General features: G+C 43.0%; 1 protein-coding gene across 1 annotated transcript in view; it reads left to right on the plus strand.

Moving 5' to 3' along the window:
• Positions 1 to 21,497, plus strand: part of LOC138745087 (anoctamin-1-like) — a 243,741-nt gene that overhangs the window by 124,424 nt on the left and 97,820 nt on the right. The window contains exon 10 of the mRNA XM_069902195.1: positions 20,312 to 20,376. Within this exon, the coding sequence (XP_069758296.1) occupies positions 20,312 to 20,376 (65 nt within the window). The remainder of the gene's footprint in view (positions 1 to 20,311; positions 20,377 to 21,497) is intronic.

Raw genomic sequence — 21,497 nt, forward strand, 5'->3', positions numbered from 1 at the left:
GTCATTATTATCTAGGGTTTGATTCTGTAGATCAATAGAATCTTGTGAAAACCAGAGGATGTGGAAATTGGACAAAGAAGAGGAAGAGTGAGATGATTCAAAACGATGCTACTTGGTGGTGGAATAAGCTCAAGGCTATTTGTCCAATTCCTGCATGTATTTCTTCTGATCTCCTGATGTGATCTTGGAATGCCAGTGAAATTTGATTGCAAGGAATGGCTGAAGAAAAGGTCTCGTCATTGGCGTTGTGACTCCAAGTCCTATAAACACTGGCTGTGTTGAGAGTAAATAAATTGACCAATCTAAATGACTTGGAAATTGTAGTTATTTTTGTTCCTTCTGCTCTTTGTTTAGTAACCTATCTTTAATTGTTGACAAAATTCCTTCTCGTTGCTATTAAAACCAAAAAGAGTTTAAAGAGCATTGACACTGCAAATGTGTTGTGTTTAGCTCCAGTCGTGGGAAAGTGAAACTAAGTTAAATTCTTTACATTTGAAACTCCTGAATACTTGTTTGAGAGCGCAGAGTTCCTGTTTTAATCCAGAAGCCTGAGAGGAGGGATAAAGAGGGACTATATAGTACGTATCCCACAAGGGTCAATGCTGGTGTCACTGTTCACATCTTTGTTTAATTTGTATACCTTTGGAATAAACTTTTTTTTCAGATAATGTCAAATTTTGGGAAATATTTGGATATCTGGTATAACAGCTCCAACATTATGTGCTTGTTTGAAAGTTTATCCATGTGCTGAATAAGCTTCACTCAGGATGCCAGTTAATGTAATTTTTAATTTAGACGTACAGCATGGTAACAGGCCCTTTTAACCCATAAGCCCATGCTGCCCAATCACACCTAATTGACCTACAACCACTATGTTTTTGAACGGTAGGAGAAAACGTGTGCAGGTCACAGGGAGAACTTACAACTCCTTACAGGATGTGAACCCTGGTCGCTGGCACTGTAATAGCATTACACTAACTATGAGATGAACATCATCAATGAGGACAGTTGGTTCTTCGTAGCCTGAGCCGGGGCCGGTTGCTGCAAAACCTCCATCTTTTTCAGGCTGAGTGTCAATCTGTAGTTCTTAGCAGCACTGGCAAAATGACTGGTGATCTCCTGTAAGTCTTGGAGAGAATGGGAAACCAGTGCATAGTCGTCAGCCATAAAGTCCTTTTGTTTTTGCTCTGTCTTTTCTGAGGTTGAGGAGCCCACCATCAGCCCTCATTTGTAGGAAGACCCCTAACTTCAGGTCTGATGTGGCATCCTGAAGAACAGCAGTGAAGAATAGTTCAAACCGAGTAGGAGCCAAAACATAACCCTGTTTTACACTGTTGCGGATGGGAAATGGGTCTGACAACTCACCACACATATTCATGTGGCCTTCCATACCTTTGTGGAACTGATGGATGATATTGACAATCAACCTGAAAAAGACAAGTTTTGTACCAACTGGCCCATAGCTCAAGCTGTGAAGAACTAACTATCCATATTGATGACACTCGTCTCAATGCTGCCAACAGGTTTTGCTACCTGGGCAGCACAATAGCATCCTCATTTTCTCCAGATGTAGAGATTGAATCAAGAATCAGAAAGTCCTACTTTGCATTTGGTCAGCTGAAAGAATAGGGTTGGCCACCAAGTGTACAGGGCCATTGTCATATCAGCCTTGTTATGTGCATGTGAGATGTGGTGCCCGTATCAGTCACTTGTCAGCTTAATCAACTGTAGCAGCATCACCTACATTCCCTGATGAAGACCACCTGGCCAGACAAGGTCTCCAATATTGAAGTCCTTTCTAAGCCGGAATGCCAGCAGTTTCAACCTTGGTGATGTCAGCACTGGGCAGAACATGTTGTCAGAATGCCTGATGGAAGACTGCCCAAGGACATCTTGAACGGCCAAATGTCCAGTGGTATCTGAAACCGAGGAGGTTAGGGACTACGATACAAGGATGTTCTGCCCAGGAGCCTCAAGAAAGCCGACATTGCCCCATCAACATGGGAGGATCTGGATCAAGATCACTCACAGTGGAGGGACGCCATCATAAAAGGTGTGGACCCTACTGAGAACAAGCTCAAAGAGGCAACAGAGGAAAGGCACAGGAAGTACCACAACAGAGCTTCGGACTCTGCTGCCCCTCCAGGCCTCACCTGCCAAAGATGTGGCAAGTAGAGTCTGTCAAGGATCGCCCTGTACAGCCACTCCAGGATGCACATATCACACCCCACAAACAGACTGAAAGGAACCATCATCATCCTATGGGATGGATCGCCAGAAGAAGACGACGACACTAACCATGTCATTAGTCAAGTATTGTTTTTACAGTTCAACATCAGAATTTATTGTCATGAGCAAGTCACAAAATGTCTTGTTATTCAGCAGCGTGACAGAGCAAACTTTCATATAAATCATCTTAATAAATGAAAATAGTGCAAGAAAAACTCAAAGTAAGGTATTATTCATTCAGGAATTTGATGGCAGGGGGAAAGAAGCTGTCCTTGTGCCGCTGAGTGCTCAACTTCAGGCTTCTGTACCTTTTTCCAATGGGAGGAGAGTGAAGCGGGCATGACCTGGGTGGTAGGGGTTTTGAGTATAGAGGCTGCTTTCTGAAGACACAGTCTTTTGTAAAGGTCCTTGATGGAGTGAAGTCTTGTGCCTCTGATGTTGCAGGCCAAGTTAACAACCCTCTGGAGTTTTTTTCCTGAGCATTGGCCCCTTTGTACCAGACTGTGATGCAACCAGCTAGAATGCTCTTCACAATACACCTGTAGAAGTTTTCGAGAGTTTTCAATAATGCATTGAATATCCTCAGACACTTCACAAAGTATAGCCACTGGCGAGCCTTCTTCATGATTGCATCGAGGTGGGTATTTCATAACAAGTCTAGTATTATTGACTATGGGGAAATGCAGTGAATTGCAGCATTTTTCAGTGAGCTAGTGGTCAGTATTACCCAGCAAACAAGGATCCAGGGACAACTGAGGCGCATGGCTGGACACTCCGCAATCTTGGCTAGATGTCCACAGCACTGCTCTTACATTTGGTCCAAACTGCTGAAGTGCCAGAGAATTGAACTCTTATTGCAATCATTTTCCTCCATTATCAGAGCTGCAGAAGCCAATTTCCCACAGGTAGCAACATTCATCTTTCTTTTTAGAAGTGTCAGGAGATTGATAAATTATTGACAAGGACACCAAAGTGTCCTAGTTTAACATTCACGGTAAAGCCAACACTCTCCTGGTACTGCTTTGACCTCCGTTAAGGATTTCAGCATTCTCTGAATTTGGGCTCAAAAGCTACTTGGTTTGCCTTTGATTCAGTGTAAAAGGATAGGACCTTGGAGTTACAATACAGGCATTCCATTCACTCTGTTGAGTCAGTTTTAGTAACTCACAATTCTAAAACTGATCCCAATGCACTGCATGTCCCAATCATTGCAGACTTTGTTTTCTCGAGTGTTGGAAATCTTTTGTTAAGCCACGGATACTTAATGACTGTGAAGGGGCTCTCTTTTCTTCTCCTTTGTGAAGGCATATTTGGAGATGTTTTTGGGAGATAAATTGGTAAAATTATAGTAGATTACATATATACACAATTTAAAAGAGATCTTATTTGAAATACTGAAGGTTCATATTCACTGACTTTACAGAAACTATGGGGAATGCTATGCACATTTCACAAGTAGGTGCTAATTGAAATGATGTCATGAAATGAATAGGCTATTGTCTTGGAAGAACAACCAGAGTCAGGTTGTCTGTGTTGGACCTTTTTGCAAGGCTTTTGACCTCTCTGCAAAGTGCTCACTCAGAGGTCATTGAGAGGTTTGTTTACCTAATACAACAGATGGACTAGGAGACTGACTCCTATTGTTTGGAGAAAGAGGGGGGTGGTTTGCATGTGGGAGAGAAAAGGACATGTGGCTGAGAGTTTGAATCTCAAATGGAGAGAGAGACACACAGCTGAAACAAGCCAGGAGAAGCTTGTTGGAACTGAAACAGAAGCTCCAGAGTGGTGGATGGCTGGAAGTGCTACCTGTCTGATGTTTCTCTTGGAATAAGAGGAACTGAAAGGTGACCTGAAAGAAAGAGGTTATCATCTAGAGAACCCTGATGGGGCAAGTTTCATCAGCAAGACATTGAGGTGACTAATGGTGGTACCTCAGTGGTGGAAATCCTGGAACAACACATCTCTCTCTGCAAACCTACAAGAACCTTCCTGAATGGTAACAATTTACCTTTCGACACTAAAGCCTGGTGAACTTTATACATGTTAAATTCTGTGCACAGTATAAGAATTGCCTGCAACCAATGAACTTAGAAGAATGAGAAGTAAGAATGAACTGTAAACCAAAGAACTTTTCTTAAATTAACACACACATTACATACATGAGTGCTTAGAATTAGAAGGGGGTTAAGTTGGATTAATGAAGTTAATAGTGATAAGTTAAAGTTAGATTCTGTTTTCATGTTTAAAGATGATTAAAAACAACTTTTGTTTATGTAACCATTTGTCATGGTGAATATCTATTGCTGCTCAGTTTGGGGGTCCTTTGGGCTCATAACACCTTCTCCCTTGCTGTAAGGAGTGCAGGGCATCACAAATGGCAACGCTTTGTCTGCCATATGGCAGGCAGAAGGCAATGTCGTGTAATACTACATGTTCTTTACTATTACCTGGCAATAAAGGAATCTTGAATCATGAAAAGGAATCTTAAATGAAGCAACAATTTATGTCCTTTATTAGTCCAGAAAGCGAAACTACTAGATGAGCAGAAATGTAATTTACTCTGGTATTATGCTTGGTGCAGACATTTTACCCCGAAAGGACATGTTCCTGTTCTGTACTGTTCTATATATTATCTTGAAATTGGCTACATATCAATATTTCTATCCATCTGTTTCAGTGGCAAAGTTCAAGGTGATGTTCACAAATAATTATCAATGGATGGTTGTGCCTAGAGGTCATAGCACCGAAAATTGTCTTTCCCAATTTTGATGATCAAAATTTGGTTTGTTCTCTGTAGCAACAGTATCACAGATTTGGAATGGGGAAAAAATCTCTCCTTGATGAATGACTGCCACAAGACCTACACTGTGATATTTTGCCTTTATGTTTCAATCTGATAGTGATCTAACGCTTCATTAGAAAATGTAGTGAATACTTGGCTCTAAGCTGTCGGGCTTTGAATCAAAGCTTGGGTCTGGGTACAGAATGAAAAATTGTTGGGTTTGCTGGTCATTGGTATTGGAATGTCAGCAGAGGAGGAAATTGTGGGCAATTCGTCTCCAAAATCCTGGTGTTTAACCTGAGCTCATTGATGTAGAATAACTCGGTTGCAATTCTCACATCAGATTTTCAGAACTCCTTTTGAAGTTTGTTGAATCTAATTAATATGACAGCTCAAGTGTTGTGAAGTATAATATAATTACAAGAAATTGGAAAGGAATTGTATGAAATGCCACACACTACAAGTTTCACGCTTTGCTGTAGATTTTGTGGATTAATGATCTTGTGCTGCTTTTACCTCCCTACATGAGAATTGAAGTTACAGTTATTAGCTCTAACTACACCAGTGATCACAGTTAGGAGATGGTTCCTGTTGCTACAGGTTGATTGGAATTGTCTGCGGTTTTACTACAAGCTACTGCAGTTTGCCTCCTTTTTCAATGTTACAAAGCCTGTTACTATTGACACATCCCCTATCCCTGTCACTGTCCGGTTTATTCCTTCATCATCAATTTTGTTTAAGGTCCTATGAAGCACTATGGGATGTTTTAAAGGCACAGTAGTAATGCAATTTGTTGTATCTATAGAGCATTACAGCACAGTACAGGCCCTTCAGCCCAAGCTCTTGAGCTGACCCATGTCAACCTATTCCACAACAATCTAATCTTTCCCTCCCTCGCACCCAGAACCCTCTATTTTTATCACATCCATGTACCTATCTAAGAGTCTTTTTAATGCTTCTGTCCACTACCACTTTTAACAATGCATTCTAGGAACTCACCACCCTGAGTTTTTTTAAAAAAACTCATCTCTGACATTTCCCCTAAATTATCCTCCACTTTCTTTAAACAGATGTCCTCTGGTATTTTCTATTGTCACCTTGGGGACAAGATGTTGGCTGTCCACCCTATCAAAGGCCCTTGTAATCTTGTAAGCCTCTAAGTCACCTCTCATCCTTTGTGGCTCTAAAGAGAAAACCCCTTGTTCTGTCAACCATTTATTTTAGGATGTCCGTTAGCATTATGGGTTTAAACATAACAATCAACTGAAAATCCTCACAAAGATAAGCTTCTACAGAGCCGTTGTCATACCCACACTCCTGTTCGGCTCCGAATCATGGGTCCTCTACCAGCATCACCTACGACTCCTAGAACGCTTCCACCAGCGTTGTCTCCGCTCCATCCTCAACATTCATTGGAGCGCCTTCATCCCTAACATCGAAGTACTCGAGATGGCAGAGGCCGACAGCATCGAGTCCATGCTGCTGAAGATCCAGCTGCATTGGGTGGGTCACGTCTCCAGAATGGAGGACCATCGCCTTCCCAAGATCGTGTTATATGGTGAGCTCTCCACTGGCCACCGTGACAGAGGTGCACCAAAGAAGAGGTACAAGGACTGCCTAAAGAAATCTCTTGGTGCCTGCCACATTGACCACCGCCAGTGGGCTGATATCGCCTCAAACTGTGCATCTTTGCGCCTCACAGTTCGGCGGGCAGCAACCTCCTTTGAAGAAGACCACAGAGCCCACCTCACTGACAAAAGACAAAGGAGGAAAAACCCAACACTCAACCCCAACCAACCAATTTTCTCCTGCAACCGCTGCAACCGTGTCTGCCTGTACCGCATCGGACTTGTCAGCCACAAAAGAGCCTGCAGCTGACGTGGACATTTACCCCCTCTATAAATATTCGTCCGCGAAGCCAAGCCAAAGAAAGAAAGAAGAATGCCAGTGTAGGGAGTCCAAATATTGTAGAACCAATGGCATGACCTGCTGTGTTTTACTTGTACAACCCAGCCACATGTTTAATTTTTCAATCAATTTTTCTTGCCCCTTCACTCTTATTTTTGCTATTGGTCGTAATTTCTCTCCCTCAAGTATTCCACTTTGTTTTTTGAATCATTGAATTCAACGAGATTAGATGTCTCTGAATTAATATCCTGAGAAACCTTAAAATGGAAATGGTGCTCATGTTGAAAAAATGACATGACTAATTTCATTGACTTGGGAACAATAAAGTATGGTTTTAAGTTTTGAAGACCTAGATAATTAAAGAAAACCACAATTTCCTGATGAACGTTTTTTTTAAGTAACTCTTCCTATGATAATCCTGAGGGAAAGTTATTCTGGGAACAAGCATCTTTATCCAGACATCTGCACCATGCATCACCAGTCTTATTATATCAACAGAAGTGAGTGGGTAATGGCTGAAAGTCCTTCAGAGAAACGTCTACAGACTGCAAGTGCCAAAGTAAGTGCTTCAGTACACAAGATGTTCAGGCTTGGGTCTAAACTTGCTCTGCCAACAACCATGTTTTGTTGTTAAATCACCAGCTGATTTTTTTTCTCAAAAGTATATCTGAAGTATCCCAGTCTAATTAGAGTAAATTTTTACCTTTGTGTGTGACATGATTATGTACTCGTGCTCTTAATGTAAAAATCCTGTAAAATATTTGGGAACTTTTCTTTTTGATTGCAAGATGAATCTTTACTGTTGTTTCAGTGTTGATGTGGAATGGTCACAAACATGAAGTCTACTCTTGTCTGGACTATCGATTTTTTTTGTTTCAATTTGTTTAAATTTAGATATACAGCACGGTGACAGGCCCTCTCGCCCCACGAGTCAGTGTCGCCCAATTACACCCAATTGGCCTGCAATCCTCTTCTTTCGATGTTTGTTGGAAGGAAACCAGAACACCTGGAGGAAACCCACGCAGGGAAAACATGCAAACTCCTTACAGACAGCCCTGGATTTGAGCCCTGTTCCCGGACACTGGTGCTAACCATTACGCTAATCAAGCCTCCTTAAATGCACCTCAGATAGCAGATCAAACCTCATACTTTATAGAGTAAAGTCAAAGATACATGACCAATGTTTTGACCTTGAGCACTTCATCAAGGTATGAGCAAACCTTGTTGAAGGACTCAAGTCTGAAACATTTATTATCTGACCAGTATAAGTTACCAAGTGAACTCTTCTCACATTTAATACCAGGTGCGTTGACTTGAAGATGCTGCTTGAGGATGTATGAGAGTTGTAAATATCTAGATGTTCTTCCTTACCACCACAGATGCACCATATACTGAGTAAGGTCACAAAAAATTTGTGATGTTTTGTAAATTTTTCACAATGGGGTACAGTCTGTTGTTCCAAAATTGGATTGGCAGCTGGGAACACTCGGGGGTTTTGAAGCCCTTGCATATTTGGAAAATACCAATTTTTATTTGTTTACTGGGAAATATAAGATTACAGATGTTTTTGTTTTAAACTGGAATATTTTAATTTTTTTTTCCAAATTCTAAGGGTGAGATGTCAAAAAATCTTGTACTGTTGTGAAGTCCATTGCGGAAACATTAAGCATTCTGTTTGTATTATCTTGAAGGGTTTTGCTGAGCAGAAGTACTAAAAGAGGGAACAATAATGTGCCTCAGTACCAATGGGACAGAGCTGTGGTTGGGCTCCAGTAGTTTATATGTTACTTTGCCTTCAGCTCTGTTAATACTTTATTCCTTTCTTTATTGTGCTGACTTGGTGCCCATGCAAGGAAATGTTGCCACAGGAGGGCTTTGCTTTCTGCCTGGCTGCATGTAGTCATGGTTTTCTCATTTCAGCTGGACAAGAAGATTCAGACAGATTTATCATTGGACTGTCAGTTATTTGCTGTCCTGCTGTGTTAGTTATGTAGTAGTAGAATGGAACTGAGCTATGCTGAAACAGGATCCAACAGAAGGGGCCATTTTATCTGTTCCCACAGCAGTGAAGCAAAGCATTCATATCTGCCAGTTTGGCATTCCACACTGTTTCACTTCCGAATAGAAATGACTTTTCCATCACCAGGAATGGTAGGAACAATAGTTGTTCTGCTAGATTAATTCTCCAGAGATGTCTGTTCATAACTCGCCACATTAGCTTGGGCAATGCAACCTTAGTAAATATGGGATATGAAACTGGCCGCATTGGTGGTCATGAACATAGTCCATTGTTGCCACATAAAAAATGCATCTGGATCACAGGCCCTCCTGGAAGGGAAGTCTGCCCTCTATGTTTGACTCTTTGCTGCCTTTCAGTGTGGTCTAATAAGCCACAATTGTACTTAATCCACCTCAACGAGTCAATGTAGCAGAGTGTTCTCTCCATGCAGATGGTTAAGTAGATGGCTTGCTGGCACTTAAGGGAAATCTGGGGTCCTTGCTGTCGTCTTTTTAACCATGCTCACATCCCATTTTGTTTTTAAAGGCGACATTAAAACTTTTTTTGCATTTTGCTGAGTTCATTGTTACCTCAGTGTCGAAGAGGGCCAAATCGGGCTGTGCTGAAAGGAAAGCTGGAAGCCCATTTAAAAATAATGCAGTCACTGGAGATCTGAAATAAAAGGATTCTGGAAACACTTGGGTTATTCGGTGTTCAGAGAATGAGAAATGGCTAAAGTTTCAGGTTGGAGACCCTGTCAGAAGAGGGAAGAAGATGAAATGTCTGTTTAGTGGGGTAGAGGGGGGGGTGGGGGGGGGAAGAAATGTCCCTGATAAGGTAAAAGCAGAGCAGCCATTGGGGATAAGCTGTAAACAGGATCTGTTCAGTGACTGAATGTTGGGCAGTAGGTGTTATGGAATTTGCTGTGATTTTGCCTCAGCTTGTTCTGAGAGTGGGGCTTTGCAATGAACCTAACTGGGCTGATTTTCCAGCTCTACAATTTGTAACACTTGCATTCCTTCATCGAACCAGAAAACCTGATTACAGCTTACCCTGCCCTACAATATTAGAATCAGAATTTATTGTCATGAACATGTCATGAAATTCAATGTTTTGCAGCAGCATCAAAGAGGAAACATTCATATTATAACCATCTTACAACATTACTATAAAAAATAAAAATAGATTAATTCTTTCTTTGGCTTGGCTTCGCGGACGAAGATTTATGGAGGGGTAAATGTCCACGTCAGCTGCAGGCTCGTTTGTGGCTGACAAGTCCGATGCGGGACAGGCAGACACGGTTGCAGCGGTTGCAGGGGAAAATTGGTTGGTTGGGGTTGGGTGTTGGGTTTATCCTCCTTTGCCTTTTGTCAGTGAGGTGGGCTCTGCGGTCTTCTTCAAAGGAGGTTGCTGCCCGCCAAACTGTGAGGCGCCAAGATGCACGGTTTGAGGCGTTATCAGCCCACTGGCGGTGGTCAATGGGGCAGGCACCAAGAGATTTCTTTAGGCAGTCCTTGTACCTTTTCTTTGGTGCACCTCTGTCACGGTGGCCGGTGGAGAGCTCGCCATATAACACGATCTTGGGAAGGTGATGGTCCTCCATTCTGGAGACGTGACCCATCCAGCGCAGCTGGATCTTCAGCAGCGTGGACTCGATGCTGTCGACCTCTGCCATCTCGAGTACTTCGACGTTAGGGATGAAAGCGCTCCAATGGATGTTGAGGATGGAGCGGAGACAGCACTGGTGGAAGCGTTCTAGGAGCCGTAGGTGATATATATATATATACTATATATAGTATGCTGAACCAAGCCATGAAAGACCCCAACAATGAAGACGCTGTTTACATCCGGTACCGCACGGATGGCAGTCTCTTCAATCTGAGGCGCCTGCGAGCTCACACCAAGACACAAGAGAAACTTGTCCGTGAACTACTCTTTGCAGACGATGCCGCTTTAGTTGCCCATTCAGAGCCAGCTCTTCAGCGCTTGACGTCCTGCTTTGCGGAAACTGCCAAAATGTTTGGCCTGGAAGTCAGCCTGAAGAAAACTGAGGTCCTCCATCAGCCAGCTCCCCACCATGACTACCAGCCCCCCCACATCTCCATCGGGCACACAAAACTCAAAACGGTCAACCAGTTTACCTATCTCGGCTGCACCATTTCATCAGATGCAAGGATCGACAATGAGATAGACAACAGACTCGCCAAGGCAAATAGTGCCTTTGGAAGACTACACAAAAGAGTCTGGAAAAACAACCAACTGAAAAACCTCACAAAGATAAGCGTATACAGAGCCGTTGTCACACCCACACTCCTGTTCGGCTCCGAATCATGGGTCCTCTACCGGCACCACCTATGGCTCCTAGAACGCTTCCACCAGCGTTGTCTCCGCTCCATCCTCAACATCCATTGGAGCGCTTACATCCCTAACGTCGAAGTACTCGAGATGGCAGAGGTCGACAGCATCGAGTCCACGCTGCTGAAGATCCAGCTGCGCTGAATGGGTCACGTCTCCAGAATGGAGGACCATCGCCTTCCCAAGATCGTGTTATATGGCGAGCTCTCCACTGGCCTCCGTGACAGAGGTGCACCAAAGAAAAGGTACAAGGACTGCCTAAAGAAATCTCTTGGTGCCTGCCACATTGACCACCGCCAGTGGGCTGATAACGCCTCAAACCGTGCATCTTGGCGCCTCACAGTTTGGCGGGCAGCAACCTCCTTTGAAGAAGACCGCAGAGCCCACCTCACTGACAAAAGGCAAAGGAGGAAAAACCCAACACCCAACCCCAACCAACCAATTTTCCCCTGCAACCGCTGCAATCGTGTCTGCCTGTCCCGCATCGGACTTGTCAGCCACAAACGAGCCTGCAGCTGACGTGGACTTTTTACCCCCTCCATAAATCTTCGTCCGCGAAGCCAAGCCAAAGATAAAGGAAAAAGAAGATATATACATAACCACCTTACAAAACAAATAAAAAATAGTGCAAGAAAAAGTCAAAGTGAGGCAGTGTTCTGTGTTTCATTGATTATTCAGGAATCCGATGGCAGAGGGGGAAAAAGCTGTCCTTGTGCCGCTGAGTGCTGGTCTTCAGGCTCTTTTGCCTTTATCCCATGTAGCACAGTGAAGAGGGCATAGCCTGGGTGGTGAGGGTCCTTGAGGATAGAGGCTCTTCATAAGACTCTTGTAGATATCTCGATGGAATGAAGTTTGATGCCTGTGATGTTGCAGGCCAAGTTAACAACCCTCTGGAGTTCTTTTCTTGTCCTGAGAATTGGCATCTCTGTACCAGACAGTGATGCAACCAGCCAGAATGCTCTCCACGGTACACCTGTAGAAGTTTTCGAGAATCTTCCACCATACCCACCCACTCTCCTTACAGCTTGACAAGTTGTCTAGGTCTCCTTCCCAGTGTTGGCAAATGTCTTTGACCTCAAATGATGATTGTTTCACTTCCCACAGATGCTGCCTGGTTTGCATATTTCCAGAATTTACTGGAAACTAACATAATAAGCATGGTGATATTGCAAAATTAATGGCCAGTGCTCCCTTGAACAGGTTGACGTTTCTCACCTCTGGTTTTCATTTTGTACAAAAATGATTACAGTTCTGATTCTGTTTAGCTTGAAGTTTTGTTCCAATTAATACAAGAAGTTGAGATATTTCTCTGTGGTGCGAGTAAAGATTGAACAACAGGTTTCAATCCACAAAGACTTCCACAGAGCCAGGCTGGCTGTGGCTGCAGCAACTCTGAGTGAGGCCTCGGGAGGCCCGGCAGGCTTGTATCCTGGAGGGTGATTGACACCTGACCGGGTGAGGCTTGATCCATTCAGACCTACTGATCGGCAGCTGGCCAGGTGTTGTCCTGTCCCCTTACACTCCTGCGGTACAGAGGTTGCCCCCTGCAGTAGGCCAGCGGTACACTCCTGCAGGTACAGAGGTTGCCCCCTGCAGTAGGCCGGTGGTGTACCACCACATTCTCGTTTTGTGCCCAGGGCTAAATTCTATGCAGGAAGAAAATCTCCAATTGCCTCATCATGTCTGAGAAGCATTTCGCCCACTATTTATTTAAAGGATTGTTATATAGCAATTTACTCATGATTAGTTCCCACAAATAGCAATGGAATGAGTAATTGGTCATTTGGTGAGAATGTAATACTGGTAAAGACACGCAGTTTTCATTTAAATGGAACATCCTGTATTTCCTACACATCAGGCAAGGAAATAATGTTTAATGTTTGTCTCATCCAATTAGTAACCTGTAATCCACTGAAACATCAGTCCAGATTGGGAACTCGAATCTTGGAAGGTCTTTCACACCTGCTGTGACCATTGGTGCTCAAAACTTTCTAAGCTATGGACTTTAAAAAAAGATTGTACTCATTCATGGAGGGAGGTGAACTTTACAGTTTCTCTGTACAACAGAATATTTATTGATGTGCAGATGATTCTTTGTGTGGTTGTGCAGTTTTCAACTAATCAATGAATAGCTTGCAATTTTCAGCGTTGGCAAACTCCAGTTCATTTATTTTAGCGTTTATTGTTTATTGTGATCTTTCAAGAGGTAAATGTTTGTGTGTATTTTGGTTAATATGGTTCATAGTGTGAAAATTTTTTTTTTTAATTTTAAAAAGCTTATTGTCATCCGATTGTAAAAGTACAACCTGATGAAACAGTGTTCTCTGGTCCTCAGTGTAAAACACTTGGATACTGTCAAAAGTAACAAATGTATAGACACACAATACATATGCAGGACAAGTATTCCATTGTTACAAATAAATAGTTTCATGAATATGAAGGTCTCGGAAGGTTAGTGTAAGCAGTTCTTTTGGTCGTCAGCATTCTCACTGCCTGTGGAAAGAAGCTATTCCTCAGCCTGGTGGTGCTGACTATGGATGTTTTTTAAAGTACTCTCATGAGTCCATGAAAGCAGAAATGGAACAGGAAAATCTGTGGCACAATCAGGTGGTTCAGCTGGATACTTTGATTTTGATTTTACTCCTGTATCTCTTCCCTGGACGGGAGCAGCTGAAAGATACTGTGTGCAGGGTGGAAGGAGTCCTCAAAGAATTTCCCCCTCTCCCTTCTTCTGACAATTATCCCGGGGGGGGGGTGGGGTGCAAAATCCATTTCTCTGCAGCAACTGTACTACACTGTGATGCAGTCAGCCAGGACACTCTCAATAGAGCTCCTATAGAAGATGGACCTAATGGTGGCCGGTAGCCTTGCCCACTTTAGTCATCTCAGGAAATGCAGTTGCTATTGTGCCTTTTTGGCAAGTGAGGAGATGTTGAGTGTCCAAATAGCTCACTGATTAAGTGGACTCCAAGGAACTCTCTCCACTACAGATTTGATGTGTAATGGAGAGTAGTCATTCCCAGTCCACCTGAAATCGATGATCATCTCCTTCGTTTTGTCCACATTGAGATTCGGGTTGTTTCTTTCACACCATTTCAAGTGATTTTCCACCTCTTCTCTGTAGTGCAACTCATTGTTGGTGATGAGGCCAACGACTGTGGTGTCATCTGCAAACTTGATGACACTGTTGAAGCTAGATCTGGCGAAGCAGTCATGGATCAGTCACATGAGCAGGAACGGGCTGAGCATTCAGCCTTGAGGTGCACCAGTGCTCAACCAGTGCGCTACCAACCCAGACAGACTGTGGTCTTTCTGTGATGAAGTCCTGAATCCATTTACAGAGAAGTGTGTTGAGACCCAGCAAGGACAATTAACAAATGGCACATTTCAGTCTGTTAGACTCTGCATATTGTTGATTCTATGTATTCATATTATTGCTGAAAAATTTTTCTTAAATTTGTTTTCCATCCAAACTACACCAGCTGGTTTTCCTGAGTGACCAAAAATATCCTGGAGGAAGTAGCGATGCTTGATTACAAAGGCATCGGAGTGGAAGCAGCATTCACTATCCCATAAATATGTTTTTATGATAAATGTACAGAGTTGTTGCAATGGTGTTTCTTGTGGGAATCGTTGCAGCCTTCCCTGAGTGCTCCAGGAAGGATTTTGATGTTTTTGAGTTGGAGTTTTGTTACTTTATGAACTGCTCTAAGCTTTATTCAGCAGGCCAGTTGGACTACAACCACACTCAAAAGGTCAATGATATGTAAATGTTCTCATGCTGACGTTCATTAAGAACATCTTTTACAAGATGTAGCTTTGTATAGAAAGGTCAAAAGTTCATCCTGTTCTCAGTCCAGAATATCTTCCCACCAAATAAAGGCAAGGCCAGAGGTCATGTAAACCTTCTGATTTTCAAGTGGAAAGGGCTAATAATGCCTGACTGATTTTCTTGCATATAAACTCGGGTGTTGTGCTCTGGGCTTGTTTCCTTGGTTAGTTGGAGATGATACCAGTTCAAAGTCATCTTGTACTCTTATATAATATAAAAGTATAGGAGATGGGATATTGAGGAGAAGAGTTGAGATGTTTTGGTAATTTTGTATAAGGTATTGGTGAGGTTAAATTTGAAGTATGGTGTGCAGTTTTGGTCACCTAACTACAAGAAATGTATCAATAAGATAGAAAGAGTGCAGAGAAGGTTTACTAGGATGTTACCTGGATTTCAGGAACTGAGTTACAGGGAAGAGTTAAACAGGTTCAGACTTTGTTCTCTAGAGTGTAGAAGAATGAGGGAGATTTGAGTTATTTAAAATTATGATGGGTATAGGCAGAGTAAATGTCGATAGACTTTTATCACTGGGGGTTGGTGAGATACAAACCAGGGGATGTGGGTTAAGGGTGAGAGGGGAAAAAGTGTAGGGGGTGCATTAGGGGGAACTTCTTCTCACAGGGAGGTGGAATGAGCTGCCAGCTGAAGTGGTGAATTCAGGCTCAGTTTGAACATTTAAGAAGAATTTGGATGGGAGTGGTATGGACTAGATGCAAGTCAATAGGACTATGCAGAATATTAGTTTGGCACAGACCAGAAGGGCTGAAGGGCCTGATTCTGGGCTGTAATATTGTATGGTTCTATCTGCAAGCTACATTTTGCAAACATTTTACAAGCAGTAATTGCCAACTCAAAGTTCAGATTTATTGTCAGAGTACATACATGGCATGATATTCAACCTTGATTCTTTTTCCTGTGGGCCAGGCAGAATTTTTATTTGTCTGCCTTGCAAAAAGTCAGTACTCAATAAAAAATGAGTATATATAAGAAAAAATGTAAGCAAAGAAAGAAATGTAAACTGTGTAATACAGAAAATAAATATTCAGTCATAAATAACATTAAATGATTCTCTGAGTTTGCTGTTTCATGGAGGGGTTTCCTTGTACTTCCCAAGGTCTGGAGTCAGATGGGATTCCTACTGCATGTGCTTTCCTGGGATGAATGCAGTTTTTTTATCTGACTGTGTGGCATGTGTGGTGAACTGCTGGACACTCATTTATCTGGCTCCACCCTGTCATGTGACTGTCCCTGTGGCTCCTCCCTCTTGACCCTGTATAAAGGTTCCAATACCATAACCCCTCCCCAGAAAGCTTGGGTCACAAGTTTATTGTAAATAAAACCCTATAGTTCAATAACTATTCTTTTGCATTATTAATAGAGCATCAATTTTATTTACAATTTTTTTCCAATTATGGAACAACTCTTGAAGAATGATGAGCTGGAGATCGACGCCCCCCCCCCTCCCCAATCGCCAGAAGCCTCAGACTGCTTTGAACTCTGGCTACGCTGCTTTGAGTTCTTCCTACAGAACCCCACTGGGGATGTGACCATGGAGGCAAACAAGCTGCATCTCTTCTTCTCCCAGGTCGGACATCGAGTGTTCTCGATGATCAGGGGTGCTTCAATGTATATGGAGACAATGAAGACCAGTACAGGGAGAAAGTCAATGAGGTATGCGCCACGCATATGCTGACTACCGCAGACAGCGATGGGGTGAATCGAGTGACAAATTCCACTGGGCCCTTTGTGGATTCACACGTGCGTACACTTCCAGTCGGTGTCAGCCACCCAAAACACAGAGTACATGATTCGGGACGCCAAGTTGCAGGCGTCAGATTGGACTACGTGCATCAGAAGCTACTCAAGCAGACCAAGTTGGACTTAAGAGGGGTGATTGACCTCAAAATTGCTGGAGATCACCCTCAATAACATTGAAGTATACTTGGCAAGTATATGCACAGAGGCCACAATCTTGGGACTCTGGTCTACAGGCCAACAGCCTGCTACTGCATTCAGTGAGCGAACTCACCACAGTCGTGGTCTCCCAGGAGCACTTGAAGTCCCCAAAAACGCTGCCTGATGAAAGGCGCTACGTGTGTGAAGGTATGTCTATTGCAGCCGCCTTCCAGTCCCAGCACTGCCATGTGCACTGCATGGAAGATGTCATCTCAGCCGCCATCAGTTTTCAGGGAAAATCATGTCGTGACGGCCGCCATCTTGGCCAACGCCAACTTCTGGGGATAACCAAGCCGCTGCAAGGGCATCAGTATTATACTCCAAGACTACAAGTCAGCACAGGCCAGACTACAAACTGACACAAATCTCTGTGGTGCTGGACCTAAAAAACAGTCCACATGTGCGGGGCATGACTTACAGGAACTTTAAACTCTATCATACTGCAGCTCTGTGCACCATTGCTGCTGGGGATGGACTTTCAGTGCCACTTCAAGAGTGTCACAGTGCAATATGACGGTTCCCTCCCCCCCTTCACAGTCGGCAACCCGCAGTTTGCCAGCACTCTGCCCCACTCCACCCATTGGCCAACCAACACATGGTCTCCTTATCGATCCCCACCACTGTTCACAAACCTTACCCCCAACTGTAGGCCAGTCGTTACACAAAGCAGGCGATACAGTGAAGGGGACAGGGAGTTTATTAAAGCGGTCCAGCAACTCCAGGTGAGGGGATTATCAAGGCTAATACCAGCCCACAGAGAGCCCGTGGTGATCGAGAGTAGAGGTAAACACAGGATGGTGATTGATTATAGCCAGACTATTAACTGCTATATACAGTTGGATTCACATCCCCTCCCTCGCATTGCAGACATGGTCAATCAAGTTGCCCAATGTTGTGTCTTTTCTATGATTGGCTTGAAATCCGCCTACCATCAGCTCCCCATCCATCCGCCTTTGAGGCAGACGGCCATCTCTACTACTTCCTCAGAGTCCCCTTTGGTGATACCATCGGCATCTGTTTTCCAGTGGGAGATGGACTGGATGGTGGACCAAAATGACCTGTGGGCCACCTTCCCCTACCTGGATAGCATCACAATCTGTGGCCATGACTTGCAAGATCATAACACCAGAAATTCCTCACAACAACCAAATACCTAAACATTGCCTACAACAGGGATAAATATGTTTTCTGCACTACCCGATTGGTGATCATTGGTTGTGTTGTGGAGAATGGAGTTATTGGCTCTGACCCTGCCCTCACGCACCCATTGCTAGACCTCCCCATTCCCCACAGCCTCGCCCTGAAAATGTGCCTGAAGTTCTTTTCCTACTATGCCCAATGGGTGCCTAATTATACAGACAAAACCAGTTCCCTTATCAAATCCGTATCCTTCCCCCTGACAAAGAGAGGCCTGTGCAGCTTTCACCCTGATAAAAGGACATGGCTAAAGCTGCAATGTAAGCAGTTGACCAATCTGCCCCGTTTCAGGTTGAGAGCGATGCTCCCATCCTAAACCAGACAGGCCAGCCCATGGCCGCCTTCTCTCGTACCCTCCAGGGCCCTGAAATCCAATGCTCCTCCATTGAGAAGAAGGCTCAGGCAATAGTTGAGGCGTTGCACCACTGGAGGCACTACCTGGCCTGCAGACCTGTTACTCTACTCAGGGTCCAATGAGCTGTGGCATTCATAATTAACAACAAATAGCAGAGTAAGATAAAAATGATAACATTTTGAGGTGGTGGATTGAACTCTCCACCTATAACTATGATATTTTGTAGCAGCCGGGGAAGCTCAATGGATTGGAAATGCACAGAAATGCTGGAGGAACTCTGCATGTCTCGCAGCGTCCATAGGGAGTAAATATTTCAGGCCTGAGCCAATCTTCAAGGTATGAATATCGTATTGAGTTTTGATACCTTGTAGGGCTCAAGCCCAAAACATCAGGAATAGATCTTTACCTCCTATGGATGCTGCAAGACCGGCTGTGCTCCTCCAACATTTCTGTGTGTTTCCAATCCATTTACACAACTCTACAATGGAGAAATTGAGCAGTTAATGCTCCCCAGTCATGTTCCAGGCCCAAACAATGAGTGAGCAAGCTGTTGGGAAACTAGAGCAATGTAAAAAATATCCTCCACCATTTGTCTAAAACCATGTTGGCCCATTTCTAAGCAAAGATGTGAAGATAGATATTTATGGGTTTTTTTATTTCTCTGTAAAATTCATCTATTCAAACGTTTTTTTCTTTTTCGTTTGCTATCTTCGTTCTGTTGGTGAAATGTTCAACTCAGATAATTAATTATTACTTTCCTGCACGACCGTACCAAATTGTCAATCATTTGCTATCACACGCTGGTCAGATTTGGAGATCTTTTTAATTTTTTGTTTAGAAAGTATAATTTTTGAGGGGAAAAGCTTCTGGGAGCAAATGGCCCATTATTATCTAATTGATGTTGCTCTATTTTAAATGCCTTTTTCGCCCGATTTGTAAACATTTCACAAAGATTCTGTTCTTGTTGATCCTTATTCTGTCCTAGGATTGAGAAGAAGAGTGAGGAGTGTGTGAAGTTGTAAATGGGTGCATAACATCAGAATCAGAATTTATTGTCGTAAACATGCCACTAAATTCATTGTTTTGCAGCAACATTGCAGTGCAAATATTGCTACAAATTACATTAAAAAGTACTAGTACAAAATAAGAAAAAGTGATGTAGTGTCTGTGATTTATTGTCCAATTAGAAATTTTATGGCAGAGGGGAAGATCTGTTCTTGTGCCAATTGGTGTTTGTCTTCAGGCTCCGATACCTCCTCCCCAATGGCAGCAGAGTGATGAGGGCACAGCCTGTGTGGTGAGGGTCCTTCCCAATGGTATCAGAATGATGAGGGCATGGCCTGTGTGGTGAGGGTCCTGAGGATAGTGGCTGTTTCCTTAATTCACTGGCAAAGTTCACAACTGTAGTTTTTTTCTTGTCTTGTACATTTACACCTTTATACCAGACAGCGGTGCAACCTGTCAAAGTGGTCTCCACAGTACACTGTAGAAATTTGCTAGAGTCTTTGGTGACATACTAAATCTCCTCAAACTCCTCACAAAATATAGCCACTGCTAATGGGTGTTCAGGAGGAATATTGGAAGCTTATTGTGCAGAATGTGACTGAAACTAACATAGGAAAGCTTTATTTCAACAATATTATCCAGATATTTCCACTATTTGAATTGAGAGTAACTCTATACTTTCTCATCCTGCAGCTTCTCTACGAGCAGTGGGCTAGCTACGGAATATTTTACAAATACCAACCACTGGATCTCATTAGGTAAGGAAGGAGTCCATGATCGATGAAATGATTCACTTCTAATCTGGTTTACATTCATGATGCACAGGGTGAATCTGATTACCTCTGATTAATACAGCTGAAGTCTTGAGCATGTGCGGATGCATTCACAGATTTTCCACCAGGCAGAATGGTCCTTTTGAGCAGATGCCCTGACCTTATTCCCAGATGCACAGGTTGACACTCCTGAGGAAGCATTTACTCTTGGTTTCTGGTTGCCACTGGTTCTACGCAATAGATTCTCTGACAGGTAGTGCTCAAAATGTTTATCCAATATCAATGATGTACATTGTATGCAGTTGGAACTATCAAAGCAATGGTTACAAAAGCCAAGTATTTTTGTGAACAATATTTCATTTTCAGCAAGTGCTTTATGAACATTGATTTAAGTACATTTTAATATCTCTGTGACAAAGTAGCTTTATTCACTGTGGCATAAGAATGGAAGAAATAGGAGCATGTTTCTGCCATCTGGCTTGTCGAGCTTGCCATGCCATTTAATAAGATGGTGGCTGATCTGCCTATAGGCTCAACTCCACCCATGTGCCTTTCCCTCCTATAACCCTTCATTCCCTTATCATGCAAAAAGTTTGACCAGAAATGATAAAAAGTTTGTGCCCAGGATGTATTTGGAGAGCAGGAGACATGAAATCAGAGGCACGTGAGTTGGCCTGTCACTTAACAAGGTCTCTGCTCCACTGACTGTTGAATTCGACTCCATTTTCCTGTCTGATCAACATGCACCCTATAGGTCACATCTTGTTTTTCAGAGTGCTCTTTGTTAATTGGATTTCCAGACTCCAAACTGTGGCTCTGCATTTACTGTTCCAGTCAACTTTGTCCTGTGCTGGTTAAGTGATGCACTGTGCAGTCGGTACATAATTCAGTGTAGTACTATAGATGTACCTAACAATGTAGATCTTTATTCAAAATTTAACACTTGAAACAATATAGTTTAAAACAAAATCTATCCAGCCTTTAAGATGTTCAATGATTCAAATGGCCTTGGAATAAAGAACTCCAGTGACTTCTATGCAAACTGATCATCTTCCTGGGAATTCTTTATCCTAAGTCTGTTCACCCTTTTTAGATTCCCTACCAGA

This window comes from Narcine bancroftii, chromosome 1 (genome assembly GCF_036971445.1).
Source record: "Narcine bancroftii isolate sNarBan1 chromosome 1, sNarBan1.hap1, whole genome shotgun sequence".
Taxonomy (NCBI): domain Eukaryota; kingdom Metazoa; phylum Chordata; class Chondrichthyes; order Torpediniformes; family Narcinidae; genus Narcine; species Narcine bancroftii.